This window comes from Lycorma delicatula, chromosome 11 (assembly GCF_047948215.1).
Source record: "Lycorma delicatula isolate Av1 chromosome 11, ASM4794821v1, whole genome shotgun sequence".
Lineage (NCBI taxonomy): Eukaryota > Metazoa > Arthropoda > Insecta > Hemiptera > Fulgoridae > Lycorma > Lycorma delicatula.
In genome coordinates, this window is record NC_134465.1 from 9,976,048 (window position 1) to 9,991,260 (window position 15,213).

Sequence of the window (15,213 nt, forward strand, 5' to 3'; positions counted from 1 at the left end):
AGATAATTTTGATAATTATCTAATACTAGAAAATTTAGATAAAATATTTTTATATTTCTAAAACTTAAAAAGGAACTCGAAGAAATTTGTAGTACACTACAAATCATATGCTAAGGCTCTCAGCAATACAGGAATAAGTCTTATTTTTTACTACTTTTTTATAAAAATAAGAAATGGAATGGGAAGAAACAGTGTAAGCCACTGTGACCAAGTATGACCTGCATAATACACGAATATATAATTTTTTACAAAAAGTTCTTTAACAAATTTGATGTAAAAACACTTTGATGTCATGAGGCTGTATGGGTATAGATATATGTAATAAAAGAGTTAACCCTAAAAAAAATGAAACTACAGAATAAATTATTTCACTGTTCTATTTAGAATTTTGAATGTTTTGCAATAGTGACAATACCTGATTTAACCCAAGTAATGATGGTATTAAGAGAAAATATACAATAAAATCCCTTTTAAAAATTTCTTCATTCACAGTATTAATGTTATGTAAAAAGTGGTCAATCATCTATTTACCAATGTATTTTTAAAATGTGAATAGGTCTTCATTTTCATTAATGATCCATCTGTTTAATCTTTTTTGACCTACTTTTAGCAGTAAAATAATAGTATGTTAGTGAAATTTAAAAAGGAATCGAGCAACAAACTGAATGAAATTTTTTTTATTTATTTTTATTAAAAAGAGTAAAAAAAAGAAAAAAAAATCAGTTTAGATACATCTTAAGAAAAAACAGAATTTATAACCTATGATAAGAAGTAACCTATGTAGATGAAGTAATCTTCGAAAAGAGACAAAAAATACACAAAGTAGGCAAATTTAGGTATCTTTGGGAGATAGTAACACACCGACTGTACTTGAAAAGAAAGAATTAAAAGTAGAATTCGTAAAATTGAAACAACTTATAGACTGACAGTGGATATTTATAATAAGAAATCTTTAAGCTATAAATCCAAATTGTGATACTAAAAAAACAGTAATTTGTCCAGAAGCCTTATATGCAAGTGATTGGAAAGTTTAATGTAAGAAATCTTTTATAAGAAAAAAGAAGAATCTTAAGGAATATTTTTGAACCCAAAAGAACTAATGAAGGTTATAGGCTAAAATTTAACAAAGAAATTTACCGAGAAATAAAAGATTTATAAATGGAAATACAGAAAAGAAGAATGAGGTTTTTGGCCATATTTATAGAATGAGTGACAATAGATTTACGAAACAATTATTTAACTTTTACAGAAAAAAAAATAGCTGGCATCAGGAAGTAAACCAAGACCTAGAAAAACTAAATAAAGATTTGAAAAAAATAATAGAATAGAATTTGTAAAACAACTGAGTTTTTCTAACTAAATGAACAAGAAAAACTAAAGAGCGCCTCTAGAAAATTTATAGAAGAGCAAAAACAAGCACTCTTGGAAAGAATTAGAAAGTACTGGAAGCAATGGAAAGAAGAGAAAAAGAAAAAATAAAATGCAGCAAGATCTAAAAAAATATAATCAAAAGAAGAGTGAAATTTTTCCATCTCTTATTAACAAATAATATTATCCCGGTCAGGCATGGAATTTTTCATATGTTTCAAAATTTCCATATTCCACACACAAGCTTCAAGCTTATGTTGCAATATTATCAAGCCAAAAGAAAAAGAGAATTATTTTACAATCGTGGTTATAAAAAATATTTTAATAATAGTTAGTTTCAATTTCATTGTTCAGTTAAAAATACTTTGTTTTTCTGCATATTATTTGTTTTTTTGAATTTTTAACTTTTAAATTTTTTAATTTGTTAACTTGCTACAGTAGCATGAAGATTAATCTGATTACAGATGTTATTTAATAAAAAGTAACTTTATTTAGATAAAAGATATTTACATGAACAATTACAATTTATAAATATCTAGTAATTCATATGTCCTTAATTCTTAATCACTTCACATACACGATTTAGCATCAGTTCAAGTGTACAACACATTTTTTTTAATTTCTTCATTATTTAACGATACCAACAATATTGCTTTAATGAAATTGATTTTTGTGACAATCCATTTTTGAGAGTCATTTTTTGACAATTGCCCAAGGATTTTCAATTGGATTTAAATTTGGGGAGTTAAGTGGCTGTGGAAGAACTTTAATTTCATTCTTCAAAATGTTTTTCCACTTTTTTGGCAGTATGGCACGGCGCAAATTTTGTTGAAACACTCCATTGTTTTGTTCAAATTTGTTTTGAAGGTATTTCATAAGACTTTCCCTCAGAATCTTATATATCCACTGCTGGTTCATCTACTGCTGTGGGCCTTCAAATTTGAAACAACCCAAAAATTTTTTTCTGGCGATGTTTAACTGATTGTTGGATATGAGCCAGTGATGCTATCTGATGTTCTAACATATGGAACCGTTTTTCTCTGATCATAAAAATGTGACTCATCTGAAAACATTTGTAGTCTTCTTTGGTCCACAAGAGTCTTTTTTTTTTCAAGTTGCTGGTGTTAAAAACTGTTTTTTAGCTGGCTACGAGCTTTTCTTCCAGCTGCAAGAAATTGGTGTCTAAGTTGTCACTTGTAAATCTGTTCCACTGACAACTAGTTCTCGATTTAAGTCCACAGCAGGCAATTTTGGATCAATTTTTATTTTTCTTACTAATAACCAATTTTCTGTTGGATTAGTTTTTCTTTTACAGCCACATTTACCTTTCCTTTGAGGTGAGAAAACCAATTTCTTTAAATTGTTTTAAATTACCATTCACTGTCACTAGTCCAACACCACTCGCAGAAGCTATTTGTCATGTATGATACTGGTATACTCGGAAAGAGGAACTATTTTTAAATATTTTTTTTGTTGTTATGTCCGTTATTGTATATTCAAGACACACTATTAGATAAGATATTATATACAGCTGCCTAAGGTAAACACATTAAACTGCTACTTCTTGCAAAGTTTGGTCTTGGCTGCAGTTGATTGTCATTAAATAGTTAACGAATTGCCAGTCAGTTTATAAAATCTGTTTATTTTAAAATATTTTTTATAAATTTGTGATTATTTTTTTATAATTCAGCCATTAAAAATTTTCATGTTTTTCTAAACCTTTATATTACACCATTATTAATAAATTAACATTAGACATTGAGAGAATAATAATTGAACAGCTGATCTAGAATTTTATTAATTAAACAACATAATTGCAACATGAAAATTTTTGAAACACTCAACATATACAGAGAATAATGTTCAAACAATCAAAAATATGCAATTAAAAGATAATTGTATTTAACATTAAAGAAAAAGGCTTTGTTTTTTACCTTTTTTTAGGGAAAAAGCAGTAAGCATTTTTCTCTAATTAATAGTTATAATAATTCTACTGCTATAATGATAATCAATAAATTATTCTTTAATAAAGTTAAGTATTAATTTTTTTGTTGTCATATTTTAATGCTACTCTTTGCTGCCCTTGTTTCTTTGTGTGTAAAATTTTAGCAGTTCTTTTCTTTGTTAGTTTGTCATAACAGTACTGCTACACTTACCTAATTTATTATCAATTGTGCCTGGATGAGGCACATTTTCTGCATAGCAGCATTGATGCCATTGAATTTTGCTCACAATCTGTTAAGTTGGAAATATAGACCTTATGGGTCTCTAACTCAAAATTTTACTGAAAAGATAGATAATTTTTTTCATATAATTTAAATGTCTCTTAAGTATCTAAGATACCTGATCTTATTCAAACCCCCATTAAAGGGGCAGAGGCGAAAAAATGTTTTTCTCTTTTGTCATTTTTGGATTCAAAATTACATTCTTGTTCTAATTAGATGATTCCATTACACTAATATGTGTGTTGGTTGTGTATTCAAGCAATTTCATTTAGGGGAAAGGATAACAGCCCTATTTTGTATCCATCAGTTATTGTTTTTCTAATAACTTTAGACTGAATTAAATAATATTTATGAAATTTTGTAGATTGACTTCTGAATATGGATCATTGATCCCATTTAATTTTGGTTAAAATTATTCCAGGGGGTAGGGAGATAGAGTCATCTAGGATCATGTATTGTAAAATTTTACTGGAAGAGTAGAGTAATTTTTTTACTTGTATACTTGAATGTACCACTTAATTTTATTTAGTAGTAGTAGTATTTTAGAAGTAGTGGTATGGTTTTGCTGGAAGTAGTTTGTCCTGGACTAACTAATAACTGGCTGTTTTCAATTTATATGTATTTATTTATTTCCCTTATTATACAGAGGTTCAACATCACTAATGTATGTACACATTCTGATACACTATTCTGGTTGTAATTGAGTGGTTTAAATTTAAAAAAAAAAAAAAAACTATTTTAAATGATATATGAGGTTTGTTCAGAAAATAACCAAACATTTTTAATTACGCACCAATGAAGATATTCAATGAAGTACGGATGGCAACATTGTGTTCCTCATAACCTCCTCTGTAACCACATTTCTTGGATTGTTGATTTTTAGTTTTCATGTTATTGTTATTTGCGTGCAATATATTCAAGTGTTAGTAGTGATTTTCATAATGTTCGATTTTCGGGAGAAATGATACAACGTAAAATTTTGCGTGAAGCATTTCAACTTTTGAAACAAGCTTACAGAGATGATCCTCTGGGTCATGTGCAATGTTACGAATGGTTTTCACGACTTAAAAGTGGTCATCAGTCCATTGAAGATGACCCTCGTCCAGGAAGGCCTTGACTTCAACTGATGACACCCGCATTCAAAAAATCAACAATCTGGTGTGTGCAAATCTCAAATTGACTGTCAGAGAACATGCAGATGAGATTAGCATCTCAATTAGATAATACCCTGACATTTTGACTGAAAAATTGAACATGCATCAAGTTGAAGCAAAGTTTGTTCCCTGTTTGATGAAATGATTATTAAACTAACAGCAGAAAGAACATCGAGTGAGTTTTTATCGGCAACTTCTTGAACAAGTCAATGATGATGAAACATTCATGCAAAGGATCATATAGGGAGACAAAAACTGAGTTTATGGCTATGACATTGAGAGAAAAGTTCAAGCATCCAAAAATTGCACATTACAAAAATCGCTACTAATACTTAAACACATTACACTTAAATGACAATAACATGAAAACTTGACGAAATACCAACAATTCAAGAACATGTTGGTTACAAAGGAAGTTATGCAGAACATAATGCTGCCAATTGTACATCACTGAATATTTCTTTAAGTTATAGCTGGAGTACAAAACCACAGATTATCTTATAAGCATCTCTGTCATGATAGAGTGGTTAATGAGAGTAGGCACTTGAATTTTAGTTGATATAACCTGGTAACCAAGCTCATAAAAGACATAACATATACGAAACTAAAGTTTGCTCATTATATTTTTAACAACTCATTTAAATAACAAGAAACATCTCATATATTGAGATCCATGAGATAGAAATATCTCATGGAAAAATACGATTCATTTTATTTGTTTTACATATATATGTCAATTTTTTAGTATCATAACAGTGACAAAAAAAAAATCAGTATAATATGTAGACAATAAATATTAAAATATGGACTTATACCGCACTCACAGAAAATTTGAGTTCATCTCGGTGATTATTTCAGTTACAGTGGGTCTTTTAAAAAAATTGTATCGATTTGCAGTAATTATATCAAAATGATCTTTTGACATTAATAGTTAAAGTAGAAATGCAAGAATTAGTTCTTTGTGAAATCGGAATCATATTTATCAATAAACTCAAAAAGAAAGTTTTTGTTTACATTCTAATAATTGTTCACATGAAGGAGTGAATCAAGTACATTTTGTAGTTATATAAATTACAGTCTGTAAATATTTACAGTCTAAGGCAATAACCAACTAAATTTGAAGCAATAAATGCTCTGCTTTTAAAAAAACATAAATACTTAATGATTCATTTAATAGTAATTGCAATAAATTGCAGTTACAAATTACTTGATAGTGGTGGCAAATAATTTTAAAAAAAAATTAAACATTACAAAATAAATCAAAGTAGGTATATATTATACACAAATCACATAAAAATATAGTGTTATACTTTATATTTAATAAATTAAATAAAAATGATACATTTTTAAGGAAATAAAATTATTTTAATTATAAATAGATTATGAAAATATAAAAGAATTAGTATTTTTATAATTTGGAGTGATCTGTATTTTCTTCATCAGAATGCTATTAATATAATAAGTTATATAATAATAAGTATAATATATAATAAGTTAGCTTAGTTTAAAAAACTAAAAGTTTTTTAAATGACTCTCTGATTTCATTAATTTTACTCTATTAACAAAGCATCCAAGTTAATAAATATAAATTTGTAAACAACTTTTTTTTTAAATTTCTTCTGTAAAAGTATTCTCAGAGAATTATTTTAATAAGATTACTGAAAATTAACATAATGATTTATTAAAAACACCTATTGCTCCTTATTAGCAGAGTGATCTGAAATTTTATGAAGGTAAAGGTTTATAATTTAGCATGTATTACTTACATATTTTATAGGATTGATTTGTCGATTATTATAAAACTTGGAAATTGAACATATCAAAAACATTTAAAAATGCAACACCACATTTTCATATTCTTAAATTACATGTTTCTTGCTAATTAAATGGGTTCTTAATAAAATAGTGTAAAACAAATAGGCTTTAATTAGTAACAGTTTATATATTTAACAATTATTTACAACCGTCACAAGTCAAACTCTGGTACCTTCTTTCATTAGCCTTTTCTATTTTTCATGCTTTTCTGTAATTCAGTTTATAATATTCAAGTTTCATGCTTTTCTATAAATTCTTTCTTTTGTTTCTTTCAGATTTTTCTTTCTCTTTCTTCTTTTGGAAGTTTCTCTGTCGGATAGAATATTTTATTAAGAATCCTGTAAGTCAGAGTCCTGTTTATACTTGTATTCTTTAAATTTTTCGGAATTTTTTCAGGTTTTGACATATACTGCTGGCCAAATAAATTATGGTGGTAGAGTAACTGATGATTGGGATAGACGATGTATCATGAATATACTGGGTGATTATTATAAACCTGAAGTGATTAATGGGCAATATAATTTTGATGAGAGCGGAGTTTATCATCAGGTTGTAAAATAATCTTATTAAATGTTAAAAGTTTTTGCTTTAATAATATAAAGATGTTTCTTTTTATAAAATATAATATACTTTGAAGGCAGAATAACAAAGTTAATTTATATGATTCTTTATACACTGCTTTACATACTTTATATTTAGTTAAAAAAGTTTTTACATCTTACAGCCAAACACAATAATCAATATTCTGATAAACTTAGACAAGTTTTACCTCTGAAACCTGATTTTATTTTAAAGGTTTAGAGGATCCTCTAATGTCCTGATGAACTTGTTTAAGGATTTTAACTAGGACTAATTAAATAAGAATGAGGTATTTTATAAAGTCAACTTTGATTTACAATCTATTAAAATTGATTGCACCTTCTTGTATGCTTTTAATTGTTCAAAACTCTCTCTACTTCAATGCAAGGAGTCTGCAATTAATACAAATTATGAGGACTAGGTTGTTTTGAACTACAAGTAAATGTAACCTTAACATCTTTATAATATATTCAGCTACTTAAAAGGTGATAGTAACAACACTTCTTTTTTGCTTGAATAATATGTATTGCTCTTTAATGTGTTTTATATGTGGCAGTGTGTAAATCTTCTATTCTTAAATGTAGAAATTTGTCTTGTGATCTGATCATAGGTAACTTTTTGTTTTTTAGGTTCAATAACATTTATAGTTCAACTTAGCATCTCTCTTTCATTTAACTCAAGTAAGTACCAACTTAGAAAAAAAAAATTGGTGAATTATATTTTAAAATACTATAAACCACATTTCTTCTTATTGGTTTAAATAGTTGCTCAACCATATTCTGAAAAGCCAGTTGAAGGAGGCTTGGTGGAATTAAGCGTGTCACATTAAAGCTTAATATTGTCATGGAAACCATTAGTGTGTGACAAACTATGAAGTATTACTATATTATATAAACTGTGTGTTGGGACACTAAATATTCATATGGATTCCTTATATCATCTGGTAATGCTTCCCTATGTTCATTAGATAACCAACTGCCATATGACAATTCATATCATTCTTATTGATTGTGTTTACTTATAAGGCATTACATCATGATATTATGGATTCTAAATAGCACACTGACTCAGTGATAATATTTCAAATAATGATGTGACTAAAATTTATGTATCTTTTAGATTCCTTGAATGAACAATGTATGTGGTTATTTGTCTTTATAAAACATATCTCACAATCTGCAATGATATTTTTGTTATATTATTTGTAATTGGGAAAAGAGTTATGTAAAACATTGAAAGTTTTAAGTAATACTTAAATATTTATATAAAATAAAATTTAAATAAATATTATTTATGATTATATATATATTACTTATTTCAGTTGCCAGAAGGTACAGCACTAGTCGATTATGTGGGATACATTAGATCATTACCCGTAAATGACTCACCCAGTTTGTTTGGTTTACATCCAAATGCTGATATAACATGTGCTCAATCAGAAACTTTTTCATGTCTAAGTGTTTTATTATCACTGCAGCCACGTAGTGTAGGTTCTGCAGCAGCCAGTCAAGAAGATGTCACCTTCCACTTGGCAGAAAATATTATCAGTCAGGTTCCTAAACCAAAAGGAAAAGAAGCCATTGAACAAATACAAAACAAGTATGAAATTCAAACTAATTTTTATCTACTTATATTTATGTTAGCTAGATAAATAGTGTTTATTATTTTTTTATAAATTGGGTTTTATTAAGAGTATAAGATATCCAAGCTTTGTGTCTTATGATACACATTTTTCTGTGAAACTCCACTACTATAGCTGAATCCCCAACGTTACCTTTTGTCCAAAATAAAGTAAAAACAAAAAAATCATTGTGTTAATTGACATAAATCATTGGTTTTTGTAAATCGTAGACAACATTTAATTAATACGTTTTGCTGCTTCTCTCTTTCAGAATATAAGAACCATAGTACAAGCTTTTGTTTTATCAGGTTTTGATGTGAATTACATTAATTTTATACTTTAAAGTATCAAAAATCAATAGTTTATAGCAGGTGCACTTGTGAGTGCTCTAGCATGTGCACTTACAGGGATGTACAATTATGTGTGCAAATCATTTATTGTAACTGCGTATATTTTTACAGATTATAATTTTATTAAACTTGTTATCAAATAATTATTAATAAAAATCATCTATTAGTATACCAAAATATCAAAAGTAAGTAAGTATACCAAAAGCAAGCTTAATGTAAATTTTCCAATTTAGATAAAAAGCTTTTTGAATCTATGGATTCAACATCAGTTATAAAATATAGCTTTACATATAAATAGTTTATTGTGACAATCCAGTAAGTGAATTTTAAAAAGCTTTTTATACAAACTAGTCAGTTTACATTAAGCTTTTTATTTTGGAATGCCCGTAGACAATTTTTGTTAATATTTGTGGGTTGTGTAGTTATCTAAAAGTTACAAAATGTACAAGAATAATTACCAGAATACAATCTAAACATTCTAATAAATGGATGTAGGTGAGGTAAACACCTGAATTTGAACCCAGGGCGTCTCGGCCTTTCACCTGGAGGTCCTGGGTTCAAATCCTAGTCAGGCATGACATTTTTCACACGCGCTATGCAGCACTCATCTCATCCTCTGCGGAAAAAAATTGCTTAACTGTGGACACAGAGATTAGATTAAAAAAAAGGTGAGGTAAACAAAATTAATATTTGAACTAAACTGTAAATTGTTTTGTCAGAACTAAAAATCTGATGTGGACACCACATGACTTCCTTGTACACCTATTAAATACATACACACATTTTTTTAAAATGAAAACACGTAAAATTGTATTTCATTAATAACTTCTGATTTTTTTTTTATTATTATTATTGAATTATTATTTATCGTAGATTTTTTTTTACTATCAGAGGTTAATAAATCAATATATTTAAATTAAAATAAAAAGTTGAGAAGTCTGATTCGAATCAATGTGCCTTCCCCTTGTAAGATTCAAATATTTCATTAATTAAAATTTTATTTGGCTATAACTCTGGAACCAATGAAAATAAGTACCACTTATGATATACCCTGTTGAAAACCTCTCTCAATGAGGGCTTATTACTGCAGTTAAGAAAAAGTCCAAAATCTAAATTTTTATTCTGGGCTTTTTTGGACACGTTTGGTCCAGTCAATTGCAATCAAAAGAGGAGGTGCAAAACTAGATGTTACAGCAGTCCTAATTAAAAAATTTCAACATCCTATGGCTAATTGTTTTTGAGTTATGCGAGATACATACGTACGTATGTACATATGTACGTACAGACGCCACACCAAAATTAGTCAAAATGCATGTTTCTGTTGGAATCTGAAAACCAAATTTTTTGTGATCACAGTACTCCTTTACTTCATACAAGGAAGTAAAATTAATTAACCTAAGAATTACATACGATTTTTATATATTTAAAGTAAAAATATTTCTTTAATAACAGCTCTTTTTCTGCAAGAAAATTTCAGTTATATCATATGTGGTACTATGCTCAAAAATTCAGATATTTTACTATTCATATTAGCTGCATTTATAAATATTTCAAAGAAACCATTATTTGCTTGTAAAAAAAAAAGAAAAACCCAGATTAATATCTGTTGCTGTGTCAGTAATTCCAAATACTTTTTAAAATGTTAATGATGAGTTGAGAAAGGGTGAGATTTTTATTGTTGGGCTGGATGGGTATGTGAGGAAGTTTGTTCTTAAAAGTCTGCGACAGTATTTCTAAGTTCTTTAGGCATGACTGGAAAAATTTTATTTTGGTATAAATTTTCTAATACAGATGTTTCAAACCATTATTTCTGGATTGCACTTGTCTTGGTGTAGTCATACGAAAATAAGCAATTGATATATATATATATATATGCAATGAAAGTTATATACCATTATAAAATGCATGAAAGTAGATCAATTATTACTTGAATTACAAAGTGCAAATTCTTACTTTTTGAAATTACTATTGAAAGTCTTACAATTTACTCCACTAAATGAATTACAAATTATTATTATTATATACTCAGATAAAAAAGTTAAATTGACTGGATTTTATTATATCAATATATTGCATTTATTTTTTCATTAATAGTGCAGTAATTGTGTTCCATTTTGGGTGTGTCTAATGGTAATGCTACAACTGCTGCAGTAGAATATGAAATATGTTTTTTAAATCGCAGGATTCCTAATTCCAAATCAATTAGCATAACTTTTCGCAATATTCAGGAAACAGGTTCACTAGCTTGTATGCATACTAGCTATGAATGTCCAACACAACACCGTAATTGATAAAATTATTATCAATGTAGTTCTGCGCAGTCAACGCATCGGTACACAATGTCTTTTTAGCAGATCAGAGATTCGACACTTAAACAAAACAAGTTTTCTCCTTATCACGAACAGCCAGTTAAATTTCTGCACCCAGTAGACTGTCCACTTTACCTGGAGTTCTGCAACTGGGGGAATACAAATCAACAACTTTACAAGTATGTTTTGTTTACCAACATGTCAAATTTCCTTCAAGATGGCATTAACAACTTATGCAATGAGCTTATGGACGGACAAAAGTAAATCCTCATGAAATGGTGGAAGGCATTTTCAACACTGATTTAGGATCAATGTATGGTGTGGCCTTCTTCACAATCAGCTGTTTAGACTAATCATATTACCTGGTTGCTTAAATACTGAAGTCTACTTGCACTTTCTTAAAAAAAAATTGCTGCAGCTCCTTGAAGATATTCCTCTAGCACTGAGACACAAAGTATACTTCCAGCATGATGGCGCGCCTCACCACTTCTCTTGTACTGTCACTTAAATCATTATTTCCCTGAGAAATGGATCACTTGTGGAGGTTCACATTCCTGACCACCAAGATCTAACATTTTTAGATTTTTGATTCTGGGGATGGATGAAAACTATTTATACAAAACAAAAATGCATTCTCGTGAGGAATTAATTGTCTGTATTATATATGCAGCTGAACAACTTAAGGACAGCCCTGAAGAACTGAAAAGAGTAACAAAAACATACAGAAGTGTGCCAAAAAATGTGTTGAAAATGGTGGGCTCACTTTTAAATATTTATTATAAAATGGTATGTATAATATGCACTTTAGTCTAGTGTACTACTTCTAAATAAAATCTGAATTTTTCTAATGTTTCTTTATTTTAATCAACTTGTCTTACACCATTTTGTTAAAAATTAAATTCTCTACAAGTTTTGTGTTTATTGCCCATTTAACAAAGTTAGTGTACGTCAATCATAAAAAGCAGGTATGAAATTATTGTTTAAATTTATTAAACCAATTTATTGGTTTTCGCCCCAGATTTCTGAAAAATTACTGGTGATATTGTTCTGGAACCTTTTTTATTCAATTTTTCTGGTCAAAAGTCATAAAAAATCACTAATTCTGCTTTAAATTTAATGTCCTAAAAATTTCAGTACGTCCTCATTACACCAGGGTTGCTGAAATCTTTCACTAGTCATAATTCGCAAACAAAACATTTTAGAACAGATGTATATTGAACTTTTTTCTTTATTTTCATGAATGGAATAAATTATGATAGCCATGGAAGAATTTTGTGATACATTCTGTGTATATATATATATATATATATATAATGTATAATATAATGTTTTTTCAGCCTCTGCAAAATACAGAATTAGAAAACATTCTTACCTTTACTTCTTCATATTCAAAACATTTTCGGGCCTAAGCCCATCTTCAGTGATGTTTTTTTAATAATTCTTTTTTTTTATATTTACACACTAAATTATAGCTTTTTACTTTTATTTTATATAAAAATTGTTATCAATAAAAAAATTTAAAAACATTAAAAAAAGATTTTTAATTCAGAACAAATAATTGTTCAGTCAAAAGAATGAGAAAGTATTATCTATTAATTTATCAATAAATTAAAATTTTAAAATATTTTTAAATTTTTTTATCCATAAACAGTCTTTACAAAATAAAAGTAAAAACCAATAATTTAATGAGAATTATTAAAAAAAACATCACTGAAGATGGGTTTAAACCCGAAAACGTTTTGAATGTGAAAAAGTAAAGGTAAAGAATGTTCTCTAATAATGAATGCACTTTGTGAAGACTGAAGAAATATTATATATAGTTATTTGACGTACAGAGGAAAAAGAAAGAAAAAATGGACTATAAAAAACTTAATAAATATAATATACAGTATAATATTATATGATTATAAACAGAATTTTTTAATTTCAAAGCCGCAGCATAAAATTCATTGATACATTGTTTTTGCTAGGTTTCATGCATTTGCAGGGTTTATATTGTTCCAAAATTTTGAGTCCATAATGTTTTCTTATCAAATTAGATGTCATAGCTACAAAAAATTGAAAAAGTAGCTTTGTTCTTAAAGAGATCAAAAGCTTAAGTAATCTTTTAATGTTATAAACATCAAAACGGAAACCAAGTTAAATTCAGAAATGGAGTTGGAAGATAAATATAAAAGATAAAAATATAGAAGTTTTTGCTAGAAATAAGAAACTGTATCAATTAGTACTTTCAAAGAATGATTATAGTTTTAAGTAATACTAGTAGCAAGGTTGCAGCCCTATTTAAAGCTACACACACACTGCTATTTTAACTGTCATTACAGTAGATTCCAAACTATTCAGGTAAACGATAATGTGATATTTTGGACTGTATCAGCAAGTCATAGTTTCACTTAATATAAGTTAAGTTAAATTAGCACATATTACTTACTTGTGGACTTTCAAAAACCTACATGCATGAAATTATAGGTATGGCAAAAGATTGGCGATATTGGAGGCAAGACCCAAGAAAAAAGTAATAAACTCCACCTTTTTATAGAAACAGTAAACTTTGATTATTATTATTATTATAGAGATTTTCTACGCATTTCTTAAAGCTTACTGAAGACAAAATTAATAGCTTGTTGTTTCAGTTAAGACAATCAGTGAACTTACTGACAGAAGTCTTAATTGAATCATTTTAATAGACATCTAAGCACTGAGTTCTCCAGATGTAAGCTCACAAAACTTGAAATTTTGGTAGCCGTAAAAAAAATTGTTTAAAAAAAAACTTTCCCAAATGCTTCATCAAAAAAATTGCATGCAGAAAACTAGTAAAGCCATAAAATAAGGATCTTAACAACTATTTAGTCATTGGGATGGACTACTTAATATTTCAAAATGTAAAAAGAACAGAAATCTTAATTGTGGTAAAACAATTATATATATATATATATATATATATATATATATATATATAATGTATAGTTCTTTTTAAACAAATTGTATTATTTTCATTTCTGAAAATTTTGGTTTAAAATTTGGTGAACTTTGAATAATACACTTAATGTGAATAAATATTATATATAAGTATGTCATGTGCAAAACTAAGGTTGTATTATTTCATAAAAAAATTAATTTAATTAAATTTCAGTTTTTTTTTTCATTGATATTTTACAGGTATCCAGTTCTGTATGAAGAATCACTTAATACTGTGTTAGTTCAAGAAATACTTAGATTTGATAAGCTACTTGTAGTTATACATCATTCCTTAACTGACCTTCAAAAAGCTTTAAAAGGTCTTGTTGTAATGTCAGATACTCTTGAAAAAATGTCTAACAGTCTATTTACTAATGTTGTTCCTAAGATGTGGGCATCTATGGCATATCCTTCATTGAAACCTCTTGGTAATACATTTTTTGTTCGTCTATTTTATAAAAGATTAAGTTTTTATGTCTGTAACATAAAAACATGTTTTTAGTTGAAAATTATAAAATAAATTTACTCCATCTTTGTTAGCTTTCACTATAGATACATATTCACCTTCTTTTACAATCACCTTCTTCACAGATGGCTGGGAGTAATGAGTGTTCTGGTACTTTTGGTGTTTGATTTGGGGGTTTGAAAGTTCTTTGTTATTTATGATGTGTTCAGTGAGTTTGTGTAATTTAAATTGTATTTGTCCTTTAAAAAATAGGTTTTATGCGATTGTTTATTTTGTGTTATTTAACTGCAACTAGGTTGCATCTTTTGTCATTTATGAATTCTTGTTATTGATGCTTGTGCACTAAGTCTTGTTTCATTAAGAAGGTG

General features: G+C 27.8%; 1 protein-coding gene across 1 annotated transcript in view; it reads left to right on the top strand.

The window, feature by feature from the left end:
• The window catches only part of LOC142331993 (dynein axonemal heavy chain 1-like), a 33,173-nt gene that overhangs the window by 7,991 nt on the left and 9,969 nt on the right, over positions 1 to 15,213 (top strand). The window contains exons 4-6 of the mRNA XM_075378045.1: positions 6,959 to 7,111; positions 8,463 to 8,740; positions 14,581 to 14,807. Coding sequence (XP_075234160.1) covers positions 6,959 to 7,111; positions 8,463 to 8,740; positions 14,581 to 14,807 — 658 coding nt within the window. The remainder of the gene's footprint in view (positions 1 to 6,958; positions 7,112 to 8,462; positions 8,741 to 14,580; positions 14,808 to 15,213) is intronic.